The 19768-nt window shown below is 41.7% G+C and overlaps 1 protein-coding gene and 1 long non-coding RNA gene across 2 annotated transcripts in view; one reads left to right on the top strand and one right to left on the bottom strand.

The window, feature by feature from the left end:
• Positions 1 to 4367: 4367 nt before the first annotated feature.
• On the top strand, positions 4368 to 17713 carry LOC104481885 (cytochrome P450 2J6). Its single transcript, XM_010123210.2, has 9 exons — positions 4368 to 4538; positions 5740 to 5902; positions 8158 to 8307; positions 9375 to 9535; positions 10342 to 10518; positions 12300 to 12441; positions 14939 to 15126; positions 16297 to 16438; positions 17535 to 17713. The coding sequence occupies exons 1-9, from the start codon at positions 4368 to 4370 to the stop codon at positions 17711 to 17713; spliced, it is 1473 nt and encodes a 490-aa protein (XP_010121512.1).
• Positions 16568 to 19768, bottom strand: part of LOC147599704 (uncharacterized) — a 22482-nt gene continuing 19281 nt past the window's right edge. The window contains exon 4 of the long non-coding RNA XR_015259325.1: positions 16568 to 16790. This is a non-coding gene — a long non-coding RNA (uncharacterized LOC147599704). The remainder of the gene's footprint in view (positions 16791 to 19768) is intronic.

Here is a 19768-nt window from a genome sequence, read left to right as displayed (position 1 = left end):
CGCCCATGTGGCTGCTTCTATCTCCGTCTTCCCTTGGTTTCTACCTCACGTTGCTTGACTTCTGTTTACCACACCCTAATGAAAGACTTTGGGGAGCTGTAAAAACCTGACTGCAAAGGATTTACAATGGGAAGTGTAAGGTGGAGATAGGTAATGGGGTTGGCACAGCTCCACCTATTCTGATCTGGGTTAATGTATTGCTTCAAGTTGAGTGTAGTAATTAGAATACATTATGGAGTTGTGCTGATTCTGCCTTTCATGTTTTGCATTGAAATTCCTACCATGTAAATTTAGGGGTATTAATACTTGCCTGATTAGCAAGTCTGCTCCGTTACTCATTTTAAATACAAATAATCCTGTAGTGCTCTGTGACTCTTTGCCGTCATACATAGGAATAGATAGCTTAGCCTTGACAGATCTAAACCGTAGTTAATAATGATAAAGCACTCTGAGATACTTGATGGAGTATGAGCTAAAGAAGGAAAATAATTGTTTATTTTTAGAATTGTATAAAGTATATTGGAGTTATAAGGCAGTGCTTATATCTTGAGGGTTTTTTTTTTTTGTGTTGGTTCTTTCTTTTTAGTGCTGGTTTAGAATTGTAAACTCCTGGATGTCCTCATTTTGAATGTATGAATTGTTTAAAGACAAAGGGTGGAAATCATATTACTCTTGCAATCTTTTAGTCTTGCAATCTTTATTCATTAGCTCGTTTGTTCATTGTTGTACATTATTGCAACCTTCTCAGCCTTCTTTGTCTCCAAGTCTCCTATTTTAAAAGCTGTTTCTCATTTTGCAGCCACTGCTACATATACCTGTATTCGTTTAAAATCGTGTTTCTTCTCCATGTGCTTATTCTCTTCAAGCTTTCTCTTGCATATGGCTTTTCTGGAAGCTGTGGGTTTTGTATTGCTCTGTTGTTTGGGTCAGAGGCCACATTCCTAACTATGTTGTTCTGGGCACATATCTGCCAAGCTTACTATCTGCAGCCAACCTGGTGAACCCAGCCATTCACTCTTTAATTGCAGCTCTCCTGGATTTTAACTTCGGTGTATTTTTTTGTGACAAGCTATTATGACACACATTTTTGGGTGCTTAATTTCTGTCAGACTTTGTGGGAGTTTCTTGTGGAACTCATTTGTTTAACTCGACTTAAAAGTGCTCTGCCATCAGTATCTTGTCATCGTGCTTTTCCTTATACTTAGTCGTGCTGTGAAGAAACCACTGATAGAGGTTGAGATGATAAAGTCCTCCAGCTGATAACGTCAGCATTGCATTTTACAGTTTTTGACATATTTTTGCTGGTGCTTCTCTTAGACATTTCTGAAAATATGGTATTTGTGGGCTTTAAACTTCTATTTTTTTTTTTCCCCTCAGGTCTGTACATCCTCACTTACTCACTAGGAGCAACAGCACAGTGCCTACCATCCTATAAAAAGGCTCCTAATGTGGAAATGTTGATTTCAGCCTCTTTTGCAGAAACAGAAATCTGTTTTTCTGTCAGGCTTTAGAATTTATCCTCTAATATATTTTTCACTCATCTTTTCCTGTTGATTTTCTTAACCCTTGGGGGGGTTTTGTTTGCATCCTCAGGCTTGTTAGGCAGAAATTATGGACATGATCTCAAGTATTTTGCATGTTCTTGCATCCTGAAAAATTAATCCATCTATTCCTTACACAAAGAAATTAGCCAGTTCCTGATAATTTCCCCCAGGGAACATCAAGTCACTGTTGTCTTTGGCAAACTCTCTGAAGAAAAGTTCTTGCAGCAATTGAGATCAGAGATGCCAGCCCCATTTCTGTTGTCCTTCACCATTTTTATTTTGGATATTAAGGTCACATCCGTTGTTTTCTTTGTGCTCTTTGTGCCACCTCAAGCCCAGCCTTAATGCTCCCAGGTACTAGGTACATTCCAGCTTGTAAATTTTGCAATTTTCTGAAGGTAATTGTAGGTGAGGAGTTAAAAAGCATAGCAATGTATTGTGCAATTTCCATTTCCAAGTATTATATATTTGAAGCCTCACTCAAAGCAATTGGCTGCTACTTGGTTCCCAATCTAAGAACAGTTCTTGTGCTTTGGAGATCTTAATTCCTGCCATTCTCTCTTACCAAATGTGTTACAGTTTATTCTTAGTTCTTAAGTATCCATCTCTCAGAGCTGAAATTAAACATTTGCTTACTCAAGGATATCAGGACCATGCTTGTTTGATTGTCACATTACCTACACAGCTTTACTTTTGCAAGAGTTGTACTAATCTTTCTGAAACTTCCTTCACAGTGTGCTTTTATGTTCACTAAAAATCTTACTGAAACTTTGGCTTTCTGATAGCTTTCATTGAAACTTGCTCTTGCCCTCTGAGTCCACTTCTTTGGACTGCTCTTTAGTTGGGTTACTATCTTTTACAAAATAGGAGTTTTCTGCCAAAAATATGAACCCAACAAATATTGCTGATAGTGTGTCCAAAAGAGGAGGCATCAGACACAAACAGATCCGTGCCAACACAAGATCTCTCAGCCTGGTTTTTTTTTTTTCCAGCACAGCTTATCCAGTGACATCAGCCGTTGGTGTCAGTAACTGTTCATGCATCTGGATTTCAGATTGTTGGAAAGTTCTGAAAACATGGAAAAAGGAAAGGTGATGGTAACATGTGGTAGGATAGACTGCTGGCTGGCGCATTTGGCTTCATCCTGCTTCTGACACTGGTGATTTGATTTGAGTTAAATCTGACGCATGTTCTGGAAGAAGTGACTTCATTTTCTGATACTGCACCAAGTTCGGAATGTCTAAAACTAAGCGATGGAATACTGACCAAACAGATAAGAGATAAATATGATTTTATTTAGTCTATTAATGAAATTTATGTAACCCAGCATTTCTTCTAACTTCAGCTGTCTGCACAAAACTATTTTTCTTTCTTTTTTTTTTTCTCAAAATTTTAAACTTGATATTTTGGGTTGAAGAAACTATTTTTTCTGATTTTATATTTTGCTGATTCCAGCCTCGCAGTGGGCAGTTGTACTTGACATGCATCGGTTTTAGCAAAACCATGGAGCCCACCTCAGCCCACTTCCCACACATGCTGCCTATAAAGTCTCGTTAGTTTTGTGGATAAGGTCATCAAAAACTACTTTTCCGTGCTGTCATTACTGTATAACGCAGGCGTGTAGCTACCTACAATAGCTGCAAGTGTGGCCAAATGAAGGCGATGGATTGATTGATATCAGAGTCACATTACTTTCTTAACATTGCCAGGTTTGCAAACTACTGCATTTATGTATGTGTTGGAGGGCAGGGCAATTTCTTGTTCAGGCTTGTACTTCATTTTTAGCGAAGACGCTTTCTTTCTGCAATGTGAGATAGGATCCCCTGGTAACTGACACACAGTTTCCCCTGGTTTTGTTTCAAACTAGGTGTGAATCCCTTTTGATAACTGCTAATAATAGCCAGTATTCTGAAATTGATAGAAAATGTTGAAAATAGACCAAGGCAAATGAAGACTTCAATTAGGTTACATACTGGGGAAAAAAATTACAATTGGCATTTTATATTTAATTCAATTTCAAATAGGACAAATTTTAATATTCTGATTTTTTTTATTATTTAATTGTAATGTGAGTTTTTAAGCATTATCTCCATGTCATTAATTGCCACTTGATTAAACTATAATTTTTTCCATTTACTGGAAAAAAAAGTTTGACTGAACACTCATGGCCAATTTTTCAGAAATTACATGTAACAATTGTGTCTTCTAATTTCATACTTAGTCTGCAGCTACTGTTGGTTTTGCCTGTGTGAACTGTGTGTACTGACACAAATCTGAATTTACAACCACATTTAAAGATAAGTAATGTTTGTGACTAAAGCACCTGGAAAATCTAACCTACTGTAACTGACATGTAACACTCATAATCTGAATTCTGAGATGAATGACTATGTGTGTTTTTAAAGTTCCCAAGGGGGATGAAACTGAGTTTCACTCATCTCATATCCAGTGATCAACAAGGGCTCTGACTTGGTGTCATTCCAATCCAGAGCTCCCAATACACACCAGCCATTTCCTAACACAAACTTCAGGACAAATACCTTGAGTACAAGCAATTCTACGTTTTCATACTGTGAATTGCTGTAACCAGCTACATATGCCTTTGGTCAGGGATCAGCTTGATGTATCTCACTGTGGGAAATGTATAAGGTGCAGGAAAAGGGCAGGCAGTGATAAAGAGGGAGGGACAGAGGGAGGGAAAGAAATCAAGACGTTACAGAACTCAGTCTGCAGAGAGAACTGGTGGAACAAGAAGGAAGATCACCTTTTCCAGGCACCAGTACCTTCTTTTTGATAGAGACAAGTTGATAAATCAGCTCTGAAATGCTGACAATAAGTCAAGCTTTTGTAGTCCTGATAATTTTTTTGTTAATTGTTGAGTTTTTCAAACTGCGAAAGGCATGCAAGCAATTCCCTCCTGGACCAACTCCTCTCCCATTGTTTGGAAACTTGTTGTACCTGAAGTTTCAGTTTAATCGGGATCTTCTGATGGAGGTATTTCTTTTGAGATGCTCTTATTGTTTAATTTTAATCACAGGTTAAACAAAACTGATATGTTAATAGCAAAGTGAGGTTTTAAAGTCTTAAAACGTTACAGACAAGGCAACAGACAGTGCTTCTCCATTGCTGGTAAGTCCATATGTTTTACTTTTTAAAATTCTGACGCACTGGCATTGTCTAATTTGGTCACGAAGTGGGTAATATGGTGCATGTGTATGCATGCTTGTAATACGGAAAGAGCATACACTCCCCATCTTCCAACACCGCCTTAAAACTGTTTGCCACTTGTTTTTAGAGACAGCTACTCCTTACCAGGTCAACTCCCTGCCTCCCTCTACCCTGGCAGTAATCCTTCTAATAGTTTGCAGATGACCTCCAATTCAGATCCGTGCTTGAGACGAGTATGCACAGATCATTGAGCGCAGTGCAGACTCAGACAGGCGGTGATGCCGTAAGAGAGAGAGGAGAGCCGGTATCTAAAGAATTATACGAGAAGTGGGTGACTAGTGTGATCAATTGGATGTAATTCTGGTGGCACCTTAGACACTGTCTACCATCTCTTTTGTATCATTGTGGGTGTGTTGAGCAGTCCCATTCTGGGACAAAGGTTTTTCCACAAATGGTTGAATTTCCTCTGTCATACACCTGTCCCTGCTTGGATACCCCTACTGTCACCAGCGGTCAGCACTCTCCTCAGTACTGTGAGGACACCTTTGATGTAGCTGCAGTCCACTGGCACTTCATGGCTGTTGTCTGGCTTCTAGCTCTGCCTCTTCTCCTGGAGCACACAGAGGGAGCAGGTTTAATCAGCTGGGTTCCTTTTGCAAAGCAAGGGCTAGCTGGAGGCGTAGAGCCCCAGAGAGGTGCAGAGTGTGGCTGTTCAACTAATAAGGTACAAATGCTGGGGTTGGATGTGATGCAATGTAGAATACAAATTTATTTCTTTTGCTGTAGTGTTGCTGCAACCTGTGCTTTGAAAAGAAAACCACTTCCCCCTGGGTAAATAAAATTGGCTGCTGAAAGCCTCGTTCTCAGAAAAACAGCAGTCTCTTTCTGCTTCTAGCTATGATTACATTCATAGGGATGATGTTCTCAGCACAAAACTGGCCGTTGGGCCAGTGAATAACATGTGCAGTGTCTGTTTGGGACATATGGGGTTTCATCTATTTTTTTCTGTCACCTTTTCCACCTACAGCTGGCAAAAATTCATGGTAACATATATACTTTGTGGTTTGGGTGGGCCCCAGTGATCATACTGAACGGATATCAAGCAGTGAAGGACGGCATGACTACACACCCTGATGATGTTTCTGGGCGGATGTTATCTCCTTTCCTCAGAGCAATGGCCAAAGGAAAAGGTGAGATTTTCCTGACGTAAATAATGCACAGGAATGTTGACTTGGCAAACTACTGTCTTCCTGTTCAGAATGCTCTTCCACCAGATGCTGTCCAAGTTTTCCATTAGCTCTTGAGAATAACTTATATTTGCCACGATGCCTTTCGTACTGAGCTTTCCCAAGCCCGGGAAACACTCCAGACCAGGTTGTTTTCTAGGTGACCTTTTTGCTGTGTTCAAGATGTATGTGATCCTAGCTCAGAACTCAGCAATTTTTTTTCCTCCTCACAGAATAATCCAATTTGCCGCTGTCATAGTTTTGCCCTTGCTTGGGACCAAGCTACACAGTTTTTCACTCACTCTTCCCGCCCTCCAAGGGAATGGGGGAGAGATATCATAATAAGAAGCTCGAGGTTTGAGATAAGTACAGGGAGAGATCATTCAAGTTACCGTTACAGGCAAAACAGACTCAACTTGGGGAAAACGATTTGTTTGTTATTATTAATAAAACCAAAGCAAGATAATGAGGAAGATAACAAAAACAACTTCCCCCCCACCCCTCCCCTCTTCCCAAGCTTAACTCCTCTTCAAATAATCTCAACCTCCTTCCCTTTCCAAGCGGCTCAGGGGGCAATAGGGAATGGGGATTACAGTCAGTTCATCACACATCATTTTCCAGTACTTCCTCCTTGGGGGAAGAACTCCTCACATTCCTCCCCTGCTGCAGGGTGGGGTCCCTCCCACGGGCTACAGTCCTTCCAACTGCTCCAGTATGGTGTCCTTTTCCATGGGGTGCAGTCCCTCAGGAACGGCTGCCCCAATGCAGGCCCTCCACAGGTTACAGCCTCCTTCAGGTATCCATCTGCCCCTGCATGGGGTCCTCCACAGGCTACAGGTGGATCTCTGCTCCTCTGCGGGCCTCCATGGGCTGCAGGGGAATCTTGTTAGGAGTGACTTAACTCCTCCCCCTCCTTCTTCATTGACCTTGGTGTCTGCAGCCGTTCCTCATGCAAAAATTCTTCACAATCAGGCTCAGGCAGATGCCTCTCATATTCCCTCATACATCCTCTCTTCGCTTCTCTCGGCTGGGCCAGGACGAGTTGAGTCCAGATTGCTGCCTGATGGGAGGCCAGAGGGTGAGGGCCACAAGGACCACAAGGCTCATGCCTCCCCCTTTCTTCCCCCACTTCCACTTCTTCACTTCTTTTTTTTTTAAAAAAAATATATTTTCCCCTTCTTAAATATGCTATCACAGAGACATTATCACTGTCATCAATTGGCTTGGCCCTCGCCAGCAGCGGGTCCTCCCTAGACCTGGCTGAGTCCACCAGACAAAGGGGAAACTTCTAGCAGTTTCTCACAGAAGCTGCCACTCTAGCCCCCCCACTACACAAACCTAGGACAGCTGCATATGATTTTGCTGTACATTACATGAATGCAAAGCTTGTTTATATGTTTGGTAACCGTATATATTATGGTTGCCAAACACCTTCTATCATAAGCAAGAGATCTAGAACATCCTCCTTCAGAAGTCTCATTGCTGTATTTGCAGCCACTCTTAAACGTTTGGTGAATATCCTTTGTTTGTGAGAGTGCCTCCAACATATGAAAACCCACTTCTCCTTGGCATATTTTAGCAGTTTGCAGTCTTTCCTTTTTCCTCTCCTGCATTTTGCTATGGAAAGCAAAAAAAAAAAAAGATTGTTTAAAGCTAGGTAAAGCATCACCATCACAGCAGCAGTCCAGGGCTCTTCAGGTAACCACCAGTGCAATTTAAGAATGAGTGGAGTGCTCTCCCTTCCAGAGGAGAAACAGGGCCCGAATGTCACTCCTCCTTCACTTTCATCACCTCAGACTAGCATCACATTGATGAATCTATATCTCCATAAACGTACTCTGACCCTGCATGCCACTCTGTAGAAAGTTATCCAGTTCTTCCTGTCTTGGGCATGATTGCTTGAGTATGGCTGAAGCAGATCTTCTAAAAGGGCATCTTAAGGTTGTTTGTTTTTTTCTTTTAAAAACATCACAGAATTGAGCAGTCAGCAAATCGTCACATTGCTCTTTTCAAAGATTAACTGCAATCACTATTAAGAACATGTGGTCTAGTTACAGTTTGGGTATGTTTGGCTATGATTTCTGGTTACCGGTGATTTCAACTGAAGATACTTGTAGCACAGTGTGTTCCCTAATTTACTCTATGTATTTTTACAATATATTTTAAAATGAATTGTTCATTTCTATGGCAAATATTAATATGCCAGGGAATGCCCTCAGGTATTTTACTGGCAAGTGGTCGCTCCTGGAAGCAGCAGAGGCGCTTTAGTATAATGACTCTACGCAATCTGGGAATGGGGAAAAAAGTCCTGGAGAATCGAGTGCAAGAGGAGGCCGCTCGCCTGGTGGAGTTCTTTGCAAACCTGAAAGGTATTTATTGGCTCAGAAATAAGACACTTTTCAGTCTTGGATTCATATCTTCAGTATGCAAACTTCCCTGCCCCTTTCTAGAGTTGGGGTAGGTCCAGAGTGGTGTATCCAAACTTACCAGAGCCCAAAGAACAGAACGAGCGAGGATCACAAGTGGGAATTTATTTTTTAAAAAGCTGTTCATAAACCTAATGAAGTTGTGAACTTCTGAAATTCCACCTCCATGGGTTTATCATTTGTCTATGATATGATTGTACAATGACACGATGTCACTGAACTGCACAGCCGAGCCATTCTCAGGCTGCTTAGGTAACTAAAGACTATTGCAGAGCATTGTAATTTCTCTGGATCTCTGAATTTCAATGCATTAGGTGGCATGAGCTAGACTGGACATTTTAGTGTCTGTCTGGCTAAGTAATTATTGGCAGGAGGATCAAAGAAAGTAGGAGGTGGGAGGGAACTTCAGTGGATTGTCAAGTTCATCCTAGAGTCCAAGCCAGGATAATTTCTATTGAAATAATTCTTGACGGGTGTCTGTCTCATAACTTAAAAAAAAATGTTAGAGATATGATGATCACAGCTGAGATTGTAGTTTATTATGTATACTTTGCAATTCCTATTGATCTATTCTTAAACCTTCCCAAGTTCCTTCAGTTCTTCCTTCTAAGTAGTTTTTTTTCCTTTTTTACCATCTCTGTCACTGTCTTCTCTTAGTTAATCTCCAGTGATATATCTGCCTTCTCACATTCTGAGTTGTCTTCTTCCACACAAGTAAGGACAGTAGATTTGGTATGATATCTTCTAATTGATCTTAGCTGTACAACATTATTTCACAGGAAGGGCTATGAGATTGTTTTACAGCTATGAGGAAACAGTTTAATAGTGCCCTTTGCTCTAAGACTGTTTTATTTTCATGAATGCATATTAATGCCACATCTCTATCCCCATTCATGCTCCAGCTGGATAAAGAGAACATTTGATGTAATCTCTAATAACATCTTGTCCTATCTGTATAAGGAACACCTGAAGAAAACATTGAGAGTGAATACCAGTTACTATGTTTGCAGGAAGACCTGTGGATCCTTCTTTCCCTCTTTTCCATTCTGTTTCAAATGTAATTTGTGCTCTGGTTTTTGGATATCACTTCTCTGATGAGGACAAAACCTTCCATGAACTGATCAGTGCCACTGAGTATTTATTCAGATTTGTAGGCAGCTTTTTTCATCAGGTGAGTAAATAATATGTATGTTTTGTTTTTTTTTTTTCTGAAATAGGTAGAAAATTAAAGTCTGAATACAAAAATGGGTCTTCACTAAATACAGAGCAACTGGCAAATGCAAACTGGGAGCTAAGAGGTGTCCTTTGGGACCTTATTACTTCCTCCTTAGTTTTGAGGCCATTTTTAAGAACTCTTACATTTCTTTGCAAGTTTAGGGGACATCTTTCTGTTGACTCCTGGCTTTAAGTCTTTCAGCATTTCTGAGACTGTTAACAGAAAAATTTAAACTTAATTTGAGAGAGGAGTTTGTAATAAATTTGAACTCTGCAGTGCTGCTTCTCTCACCTCTATTTACCTCTCTCCTCCAAAAATGAGTATAATTGAATCCCTTTTCTGCTTTTTACTACTCTGCAAATGGTATGCTGACAATTTTCTTTTTTTTTCTCCCTCCCAAATAATAAAATATTCATTATGAATCTTTCCATTATTACCCACAATTCACGCATTACAAAAACAATATGTACATTGTCTGACAGTCTCACAATTCAAGTTATGTCAGAAATTTTTTTGGTAGGTACTTCCCACAATGTACCATGAAGGCCAACTTTGCACTTGAAGTGTCTGGAAGTGCAGTTTAAGTTTTCCCCATGAATCAGACTTTGTGGTTTAGACCGTTAAAGAGGGACAAGCTACTGTAACGGGGACTGTGGATGGATCCACATTTCCAGACAGGACAGTTCAGCCTTTTGGTATTTCTAAAGCAGCTTTGTTACTGACAGATAATTCACACTACCTCTTGTATGTCACTCCCGCAGCTGTACGAAATCTTCCCCTGGCTGGTGTGCCGTCTCCCTGGTCCTCATAAGAAAGCGTTAGCTTCCTATGATGTCCTGAGCTCTTTTTCAAGGAAGGAGATCAGAAGACATGTCGAGAAAGGGATACCAGATGAACCACAGGATTTCATTGACTTTTACCTGGCTGAGATGGAGAAAGTAGGTGTTCATTTTGCCTGATCACACATTTATGGAGCGTAAGGCCAAACAGACCATTAAATCATCCAGTCTGACCCCTTCTTATCATAGTTTCTTACATTTCATAGGCTTCTTAATGTGAAAACTGTACCCTGGAACTTACTGCCTCATGTCTCCCTGAAAGGCATCCCGTTTTACGTTTTGGTTACATGAATGAATTACCACAAAGTATGTCAGGGAGCCAACTCACGAGCTATCAACTGCTTTCCATAAATATCCATGTGTACACCTCAATCCCTGCAGTAAATATGAGAATAACTTTGGCCGACCACCTCATCTTCTACAGCAAAGTACCTCATGTTTACGATGGGATTAAATATGCATGCATAGATAACTACCTTGAAATAGCTGACATGCTGCTCTGGGTTTCAGTGTGTGTCCTAACACTGTCTGTCCTTGTGCCACAAACTGTGTGGTTCTTCTCTTTGGAGGGAACAATTTGTGGAGGATCTTCCCTTTACTGGAAACTCTCTTTAGGTCCCGGTCTGAGGAGATTCTCCGCTCTTTAAAGGATTCCCAGGCTATCCTGAAATCCCTCGGTGTCATTCCTGCAGGATCAAAAAGAGAGTATCCTTCTACCTCCAGCCCAGTCCCTTTCTGCAGTTGCACCTCAGCAATCCCAGCCTACCTGATTGCTTGACCAACCTTGGAATAGGTATTTTATGCATCACACCTGTCAGCTTTCTTGGCAGATGGATGCTGTAATCAGTATGTCCTAAACAGGATGCATTTGGAGGTCCCAAACTTGTTCTCCCTGTGTTACCTCTAAGTTCTTCACAGTTTGGGGCACCGTTGACTTGGCACCTATGTTCAAATTGGAGGGCCTAGGAAACAATTTCACAAACAATGCCCAGGATATTATTTTCCATAGCAGGAAGTGACTCATGAGCCAGAGAGGCTCTGCTAAAAGCACCAGAGTTTCTGCTTCAAACTTAGTAATTTTGAGATACTTTCAGGAGTTCAAAGCAGCATCTCTTTCCTAAGGTAGATGAAATTGATGTAGCTTCTACCTCTGGTCATAAGCTTTCAGCTAGTCAGGCTGCCGTGTTCTCACAGTGTTGGCTCATGGGCTCTGGAAGCAGCTGATACATCCTGTACATTATATCTGAATAAGTATGACAAGATTTACTAAAATAAGCATTTTAGAGGCAAAGATGCAGCTTTCTCTGGTGTCAGGGGTGCAAGTTATTGCAATCTGTTTATTTTAAAATGCTTTTGCCAAATGTATTTTCTCTAACTGTTTTTATAATTAACTCCTGTATTATAAGAAAATAGTTTGGTACTTCTCTTCCACCAGTTCACATCTATCCTGAACTGAGAGAAGATTTTCTGTTGAGATGCTTTTATTCAGATAGGTTTTCCTTTAGTATTTGCTAGAACCATTTGATGGTAAGTATGCTTACTGGAGAGATCAAGGCCTAATGTGCAACACATTGTGGGGCACTCATTTAGAAATACATTCTGCAAAACTTGTAGTGTGCTTTAAAGTTTTTGTGATCAAGTCAACAGGCATAAAATCGCCTGGTTTTTAATGAGATAATATTCCACCTTATGAAAAAGAGCAATGCAGACTTACCATGTCCATTTGGGAAACTATTAATCTTTTAGTTCTCATCAAAAACTGTAAATTTGCATATTCTTTGTGCACAGGCCAGCTGTGGAAATAAGGTCTCTCACACAGGAGACATACAGGATAATCTAACTTTTATGCTTTAAGTTCAACTTTTTATCATCATCTACAGTCCAAAGATGAGGTCAAGCCCAAATGTGATGAAGAGAATTTGGTATATGTTATAAATGATCTTTTCCTCGGTGGATCAGAGACGTCAAGCACAACATTGCACTGGGGACTGCTCTTTATGGTAGTGAATCCAGACATCCAAGGTGAGAGGGATTCTTGCTGTGAAGTGCTGTGGGTGCTACAAATGTTAATAATGGCTGACTTCTAACAGCCCACTGGATCCCTTACTGGGCAAACCAGCTGGACAGATTTTGGCAGGTTATGGAAGGCTGCGAGGTGTCTTAAGGAAGGTCCATGGTCCTGGTAGAGATGGCTGCCTCTTCCTTTGTCTTTCTTGTCAGGAAACAGGTAGAGAGATGCAAGGTAATTTGCACAGTGCAAATCCATATACTTCCTTGGAGCATGCAGTGACTCCTTTCTGTCTTTAAGTGCTTCATGTGCAAGGGTAGGCAGTGGGCATCTGTGGAATATGGGGTGCTCAGGGCTGACCTTAAGGTTTCAGTAGAGCCTGTTCTGCCTGTGACTGGCCAATAGTGTTAGCATCTAGTCTTTAAATAACCAGTAATGTTTTTTTGCAGTTTGTTCACAAAGCAGCAGGCAAACCCTAAGAGAAAACAAAACATGAATGTGGACTATCTGCAAGGGATGGGAAGACTGTAGAAACAGAAAAAAGAAGTTTAAGGGGAGGATTCTGGCTGCCTGATATGTAGAGGTGGTGTTTTCAGGCAAGAACTCCTGACAGTACACACAAACTATCCCTATCTGAGTTAATATTGCAAATGAAGTTGCTTATCTAATTATTATCAGTTCCATTAATGCCTCTGTAGATCCAGGTTGAGTTTCCTCATCCACATTTATGTCAGGAAGAGAAAGGATATGGCCAGGGTTTAAGGAGGACTCAGGTACTCCTGGGGCTGGTGGCTCTTCCATTGGCTGTGCTTGAGCCCTGAAAGCAAGGGAGATACCTGCATTCCTGCAGCCTTAGTAGGAGGCTGAAAAGGCTGTGTCATTGAGTGCCTATTTGAAGCCAAGGTTTTAGGGTGATTCAGGTGTTGTTTATTCATACGGTATGTTGCCATACTTGGACCAACTCTGCCCAACTCATCCCTTGCACTGGGATTTAATATCCAAGGCACTGATGTCAATTTTGCAAATGAGATTTAGACTTTGGGATAAAGTAAACTAAGCAATCCCTAAACACCTTCAAAACCTGGAGCTGAGTGACCCACCCTACACCCACCAAGCATTCTGTAAGATAAATGTCAGAGCTGGAGTAAGTACAGTATAGTCCTTGCTTATGATTCTGGACCACGCTCCTGGTTTTTTTTTTTTTCCTGTTTATTTTTATTTTCATATACTAGACTCAGACATTAATTTATATTAAGTCCATTGTGCAAAGCATTTGGCACTGTCCTACATGACATCCTTGTTTCTAAATTGGATTTGATGGATGGACCACTCGGTGGATAAGGAATTGGCTGGAAGGTCACACTCAAAGAGTTGCAGTCAATGGCTCGAAGTCCAAGTGGACACCGGTGATGAGTGGCATTTCTCAGGGACTGATGCTGTTTAACATCCTTGCCGGTGACATGGACAGTGAGATTGAGTACACCCTCAGCAGTTTTGCTGATGACACCACCCTGTGTGGTGCAGCCAACACACTGGAGGGAAGGGATAACATCCAGAGGGACCCTGAGAAGCTTGAGAGGTGGACCCATGTGAATCTCATGAGGTTCAACAAGGCCAAGTGCAAGGTCTAGCATGTGGGTCAGGGCAATCCCAAGCAAAAATACAAGCTGGATGGAGAATGGATTGAGCGTAGCCCTGAGGAGAAGGACTTTGGGGGTACTGGTGGATGAGAAGCTCAACATGAGCCGGCAATGTGCACTTGCGGCCCAGAAGGCCACCCGCATCCTGGGCTGCATCAAAAGCAGCATGACCAGCAGATTGAGGGAGGGGATTCTCCTCCTCTACTCTGCTCTTGTGAGACCCCACCTGCAGTACTGTGTCCAGCTCTGGAGCCCCCAGTATAAGAAGGACATGGACGTGTTGGAGCGAGTCCAGAGGAGGCCGTGAAGATGATCAGAGGGCTGAAGCACCTCTGCTAGGAGGACAGGCTGAGAGAGTTGGGGCTGTTCAGCCTGGAGAAGAGAAGGCTTGGGGGAGACATTATAGGAGCTTTTCAGTACCTAAAGGGGCCTACAGGAAAGCTGGAGAGAGACTTTTGACAAGGGCATGTAGTGATAGGACAAGGGGTCATGGCTTTAAACTGAAAGAGGGTAGATTTAGACTAGACATAAGGAACAAATTCTTCACTATGAGTGTGGGCAGGCACTGGAACAGGTTGCCCAGAGGAGTTGTGGATGCCCCATCCCTTGAAGTGTTCAAGGCCAGGTTGGATGGGGTTTTGAGCAACCTGATCTGGTGGAAGGTGTCCCTGCCCAGGGCAGGGGGGTTGGAATTAGATGATCTTTAAGGTCCCTTCCAAACCAAACCATTCTATGATTCTACGATCACAGGTTTTAGACTTAATGTACTATGTTGAAATAATACATTTTCCTGTTGCTCTAAGAAAAGAGATCAGTTAAAATATTTTATGCATTTTTTTCCTCATCCGAAATGGTAAATATTTCTCCACAGAGAAAGTGCAAAAGGAGCTGGATGCTGTTTTGGGTCCTTCCCAGATAATTTGCTATGATGATCGGAAAAAACTGCCCTATACAAACGCTGTGATTCATGAGATCCAACGCTTCAGCAACATTGTTTTTGTTGGCATGCCCAGAGTGTGTGTGAGGGACACCACATTGCTAGGATTCCCTGTCAAAAAGGTACAGACACGTTTTCAGCCTCTGTTCTTTTTTCAGCAGAGAGACATTTAGCTTTTATTCCAGTTTTGTAACCTACTTTCCGTCTATGAAGTATTCTCCATCTAACCCAGGAGTGCGGTGTCTGGGAAAGGGTTACCATTTGTGGCTCCAGGAATGAAATAAGCGTGTTGATGCTCAGAGAGCTGATAAAACCCATGCCACGGAAGCCTCGAGCTCCTGCCCTGCTGATCAACAGCGCAACTGCAGAGACCAGCTCTGCTTGGCTGGGGATGGACTGAGAGGAGAAACTGGTTTGCCAAAGCACTGGTTAAGACATCCCTGTCCAACTTGGTACTGCCAGTACTCCTGGGATGGAGGAAGACTTGTGAGAGGATGGCTCACAGCTCCACTGACTCCATGAGATAAGGGACCTATCTGAATCATAATAGATGAGAGACAGCTACAGCTGACAGTGAGGGAATTGCTCCTAAATACTGCCCAAAACAAGTGTTTATAGGCAGTAAGGCATTCTGTAGAGTGACATAAGCTATTCTGAGTGCCAGTTCTCACTGTAAAATGCTAGCATGAAACAGGAATTGATTGATTTTATTGCAAGAGAGATGGGCAAGGCCAGCATCATTACTGGCATCTGGGACTGGCCCCACCTAACTCATTTTGTGGTGAAGGTTTCACTCTGTTCTGTCTGCTTCCGACAGCTAGGTAGCTAAGGCACACAAACTGGTCTGCTGAGAACAACCAGTAAAGAAGAAACCTGAAGTTATACTGCTAAAAGGGCTCAGAGGTGGTTGTCAGTGAAGTACTGCAGTTATTTCTGGATGCATTTCTCTCTCTTAAGCCTGAAAGGAGGTTTGCAACACTGGGACCTGAAGATCTACCAAAAGTCCTACCAGAAGTGTAATTAAGACTAATAGTAAAAGTGGTCACAATGCCGTTATAGCAACATCACTAATGCTATTAACACCCATTGAGATAGCTGCAGGACTGAGAACTAATATTTTCCAACTAAGAAAATGATCGCAAACTCCAATTTTCTAGGCAAATTATCTTCTAACCACAGCATATCTGCTTATTACAAAGAAATGGCAACAAGTAGCTGTTTTATCTCCCAGACAGAAACTGATGGGTGAGAGGCTAGTAGATAGAACTGAATCAACAGTTTCTTCCCTGCAGGGCACCATCGTTATACCCAATATAGCATCTTCTCTGTATGACCCTGAGGAATGGGAGACACCTCGACAGTTCAACCCTGGTCATTTTCTCGATAAAGAAGGAAACTTTACACCTCGACAAGCCTTCTTACCATTCTCAGCAGGTAAATGCACTGGCAGTTTGAACCGACCCAATGATTAGATGAAGAATACAGAAGTGTGAGACTATGGTATTTCTTCAGATAACATCTTCTATCTCTGCTGTCTGCTGCATTTAAAGAACAGTACTGGTTTGTTTCTGACAAGGGAGATCCTTATGTGCTGTCAGACTCCAGATTGTTCTTAGGACACTGTAGTGGGAATCCCACTCAAACTCCGGAACCTCCTAGGCCTGTTGCATGCTGCAGTCATCCACAGGTTTTGTCGGTAGTATTCTTTATGTGTACATTTTTTTCCTGAGAGGCAATGTGTCGTGTGTATACTGGAGTTACTTGCAATCCCTTTTAAAGGAACAAGCTGAAAGAAAAGCAGAATGGATCCTGGTAAACAAAGGATTAAGTCCTTGCTTTTAGAACTGAAAATCCAGTTGCAAAAGAAGGAAATAGGATAATGCACAGTTAGAGAACACACTTAGCAGTAAAGTTCCTACTTTGTTGTTTTTCTTTTTATTTCTCTGTTGATATAGCAGAGTATTCACTTAGATGTCCATCCATCTTAATGCAGATGGCTTTTTCTTTCCTTTTATCTGTCTGCTGATCCAGAAATGTGAATGTATTATTCACCTCTTCTGCTCATGCCACTGGTTCCAATGAGGAACCCTTGGAAATTAACAGCAGGCCTCTTGCTCTGCCTGCAAAGTGACCAAGCCTTTCTTCAAATGCAAATGGCATTGCTAAGTAATTTTGATCTGCTGACTTTAACTTCCTATGAAAGCATGTGCAAACAGCTGTCAGATTCTTTGTGTATGACCCTGAAGCTCAACATCTCCTGTAAAAGGAAAACAATTTTCTACAGGGTCAAGAAAGCAATGATGGTGGTACCTCAGCGATTTTCAGTGAGATTTTAATTTGGTGTGTCCTAACCTATGACATTGGATGGGATCTTTCTGAGAAAGAATTCAGAAAGTTTTAGTTCTGTGGCTTTCACGATCCTAGCCTTGAACAAAAAAAAAACCCTCTGCTTGTAACAAGAATGAACAAAGTGATTATGAATCTGAAAAATTCCTAGACACTCACTGTCCTTCCCCTCTTCTTTCTGCAGGGCACCGTGTGTGTTTGGGGGAGCATCTAGCAAGGACTGAGCTCTTTATTTTCTTTGCCAATCTGCTGCGAGCATTCACCTTCCGGCTCCCTGAGGGAGTGACGAAGATCAACACAGAGCCCATTTTTGGGGGTACACTGCAGCCCCACCCGTACAGGGTTTGTGTCATTCCACGCTAGGCTGCAGCATGTCAGAGATCAGCATGAGACAGCCACCTTTACCTCAGTGAATTTCCTCTCAAATGTATAAACCTTCTTCTACTAGCCAAGATATTGATATTAGTTTATCCCAGGGCTATTCAGAAAGTGGATACAAGCCAAGATCAAGACTACCAGTACTTTTCATCTGGTCCTTGTGAAAGTCACAGATATTGTTGCAAAGAGTGTAACCATTTTCTCTTCTTGGAGAGCCCTTGAAGCAAGATACTATGGTTCCCAACTGAAGCTAACGTGCTGTGTCACCTTGTCCTAGCCAAGCAGAATCGTCATGATGCTCACTCCTGAGCAAACCGCAGTAAAATTCAAAAGAGGATCTCAGCAAGAGCCGAGTAGGTGTCATTTCTGTGAGTGGTTTGCTGATCTCAAGTAATTTGACTCTGGAAAATGCACTTTTAAAGACATATTTTTATTTTACTGTCCTGAACCTAAATGCTTTAATTTGTCAGCAGCTGTAAATAAAAAGAAAAAAAAAAAAACAAAACAAACCACAACACCCAAAACCCAGGAAACTGATTAGAATGTAGGTGCATTAATGTGTGAATTTGATGTATCTCCTAAGAAGAAGATAAACAGAGTCCATCTAAAGTGGAAGAAAGAAACTTAAATTTGGTGTTTACTAGCAATGTGAATGTGTGACCTGACAGCCTGATCATTGTTATAATGTATTGCCAAGTGGTTTGTTTGTTAGTTGGGTTTTTGTGGGGTTTTTTTTTTTTATTATTTAAAATGAGGTTTCTATGATGTAGAATCATGCTCATTATCAATCCTACTTGGATGAGGCATAAATGTGGGGTGAAATATTTACTTTGCCAGTGGGTTTCACTGCTAACTTCGCAGCAGAGGAATGTAGGGACTTTGGAAGGCAGTGTCTAGGGGCTACCTGAACACTCAGCTGTTCCCCATTTCCTCTGGGTCCTTTTCTTCCTTCATTACAACCCACACCATACTTCCTGCTCTCCATTCAGTCTCTTTCCAATCCTCCTTCCCCAGTTTCAGTTCCTGCTCCCACCTACCCTTTACCCATATAAACTCTGTTTCAGGATTCACCTTCCCTTTTCGTTTCCCACCACTTACATCCTTTCATCATATCAAGCTTCTGCCTCCTCTAACTCTTTTCTGCACGAATATTAGTAGAGGAATCAGTGCTGAGCTGAAAACAATGACCAGTGAGTTTTCAGAAGTGAGCTTGGAAGATGTGATTTATTTGTTCTCTGAGGTTCCAGACCATGAAAAGAACACAGTAACTATGGAGGGCGCACTGGAGGTAACTCAGTGTAAGAAAGACATAAATGACGATGTGATGCAGGAATTCGAAAATATCTATTACTTAACGTAGCTGCTTACTGGCACTGATTCAACTCAAGACTGAGACAGTTTAAGCATGCAGCTGGAAGTGACAGCCAAATTTAGCTGTAGCTTTGTTAAAGCAAAGTGCTGTAGTATTCTTGAATGCAAGTCACTTTTGGAAAGTATTCAAATGTTGGAGTTGAGTAGAGCTGTCTGTAAACACTGCCATAAAATTAGGGTTGAATTTGTACGAGGACCAAAAGTACTTTTATATTGCAATATAAACTATTTGTAATTAAATCATTGTTGTACATCTGAACTTCCTGAACTTAAAATGGCAGAGAACATTGCTAAGAAGAAGTGAGCACTACTGAAAGTCAGGTTGAGTTGGACTAGATCCTGGCACGCCTTGTAGCTCTGGCAGTGGTCTGCTCCAGCACAACCCAGTATCTGCAGGCTTGCTGGGCTGGAAGGGAAATCAGGACAGTAGAGTTTCACAAAAGCAATAGCCAGCATAAATAATTCACCCTGTTACTCCACACAGCGTATCAAATACTGTTCCAGGACCTACACACTTCTGCTCAGCCTCCTTTCCAGCTTTATCTGCGCTTGTCCTCCCCACCCTATCCTCCCACACCTGCTCCTCTCCACTAAATCCTGATAGAGATGATGTCTCTCACTGCCTTTGCCCACTCCTCTTGTCGTCTTGCCACTCACTGAAGAAGCTTA

The sequence above is a fragment of the Chlamydotis macqueenii genome, chromosome 9, assembly GCF_036417535.1.
Source record: "Chlamydotis macqueenii isolate bChlMac1 chromosome 9, bChlMac1.mat, whole genome shotgun sequence".
In the NCBI taxonomy this organism is placed as follows: domain Eukaryota; kingdom Metazoa; phylum Chordata; class Aves; order Otidiformes; family Otididae; genus Chlamydotis; species Chlamydotis macqueenii.
Note: the sequence above shows the minus strand (reverse complement) of the source record. Positions and strands in the feature narration are given on the sequence as shown.

What these genes read in the sequence shown, in the direction of transcription:
- LOC104481885 (XM_010123210.2), top strand. Translation starts at nt 4,368, where the DNA reads ATGCTGACAATAAGTCAAGCTTTTGTAGTCCTGATAATTTTTTTGTTA. An exon ending in GTTCTTTGCAAACCTGAAAG is followed by an intron (nt 8,308 to 9,374) that starts GTATTTATTGGC and finishes CTATGTTTGCAG; the next exon opens with GAAGACCTGTGGATCCTTCT. An exon ending in ACCTGGCTGAGATGGAGAAA is followed by an intron (nt 10,519 to 12,299) that starts GTAGGTGTTCAT and finishes CATCATCTACAG; the next exon opens with TCCAAAGATGAGGTCAAGCC.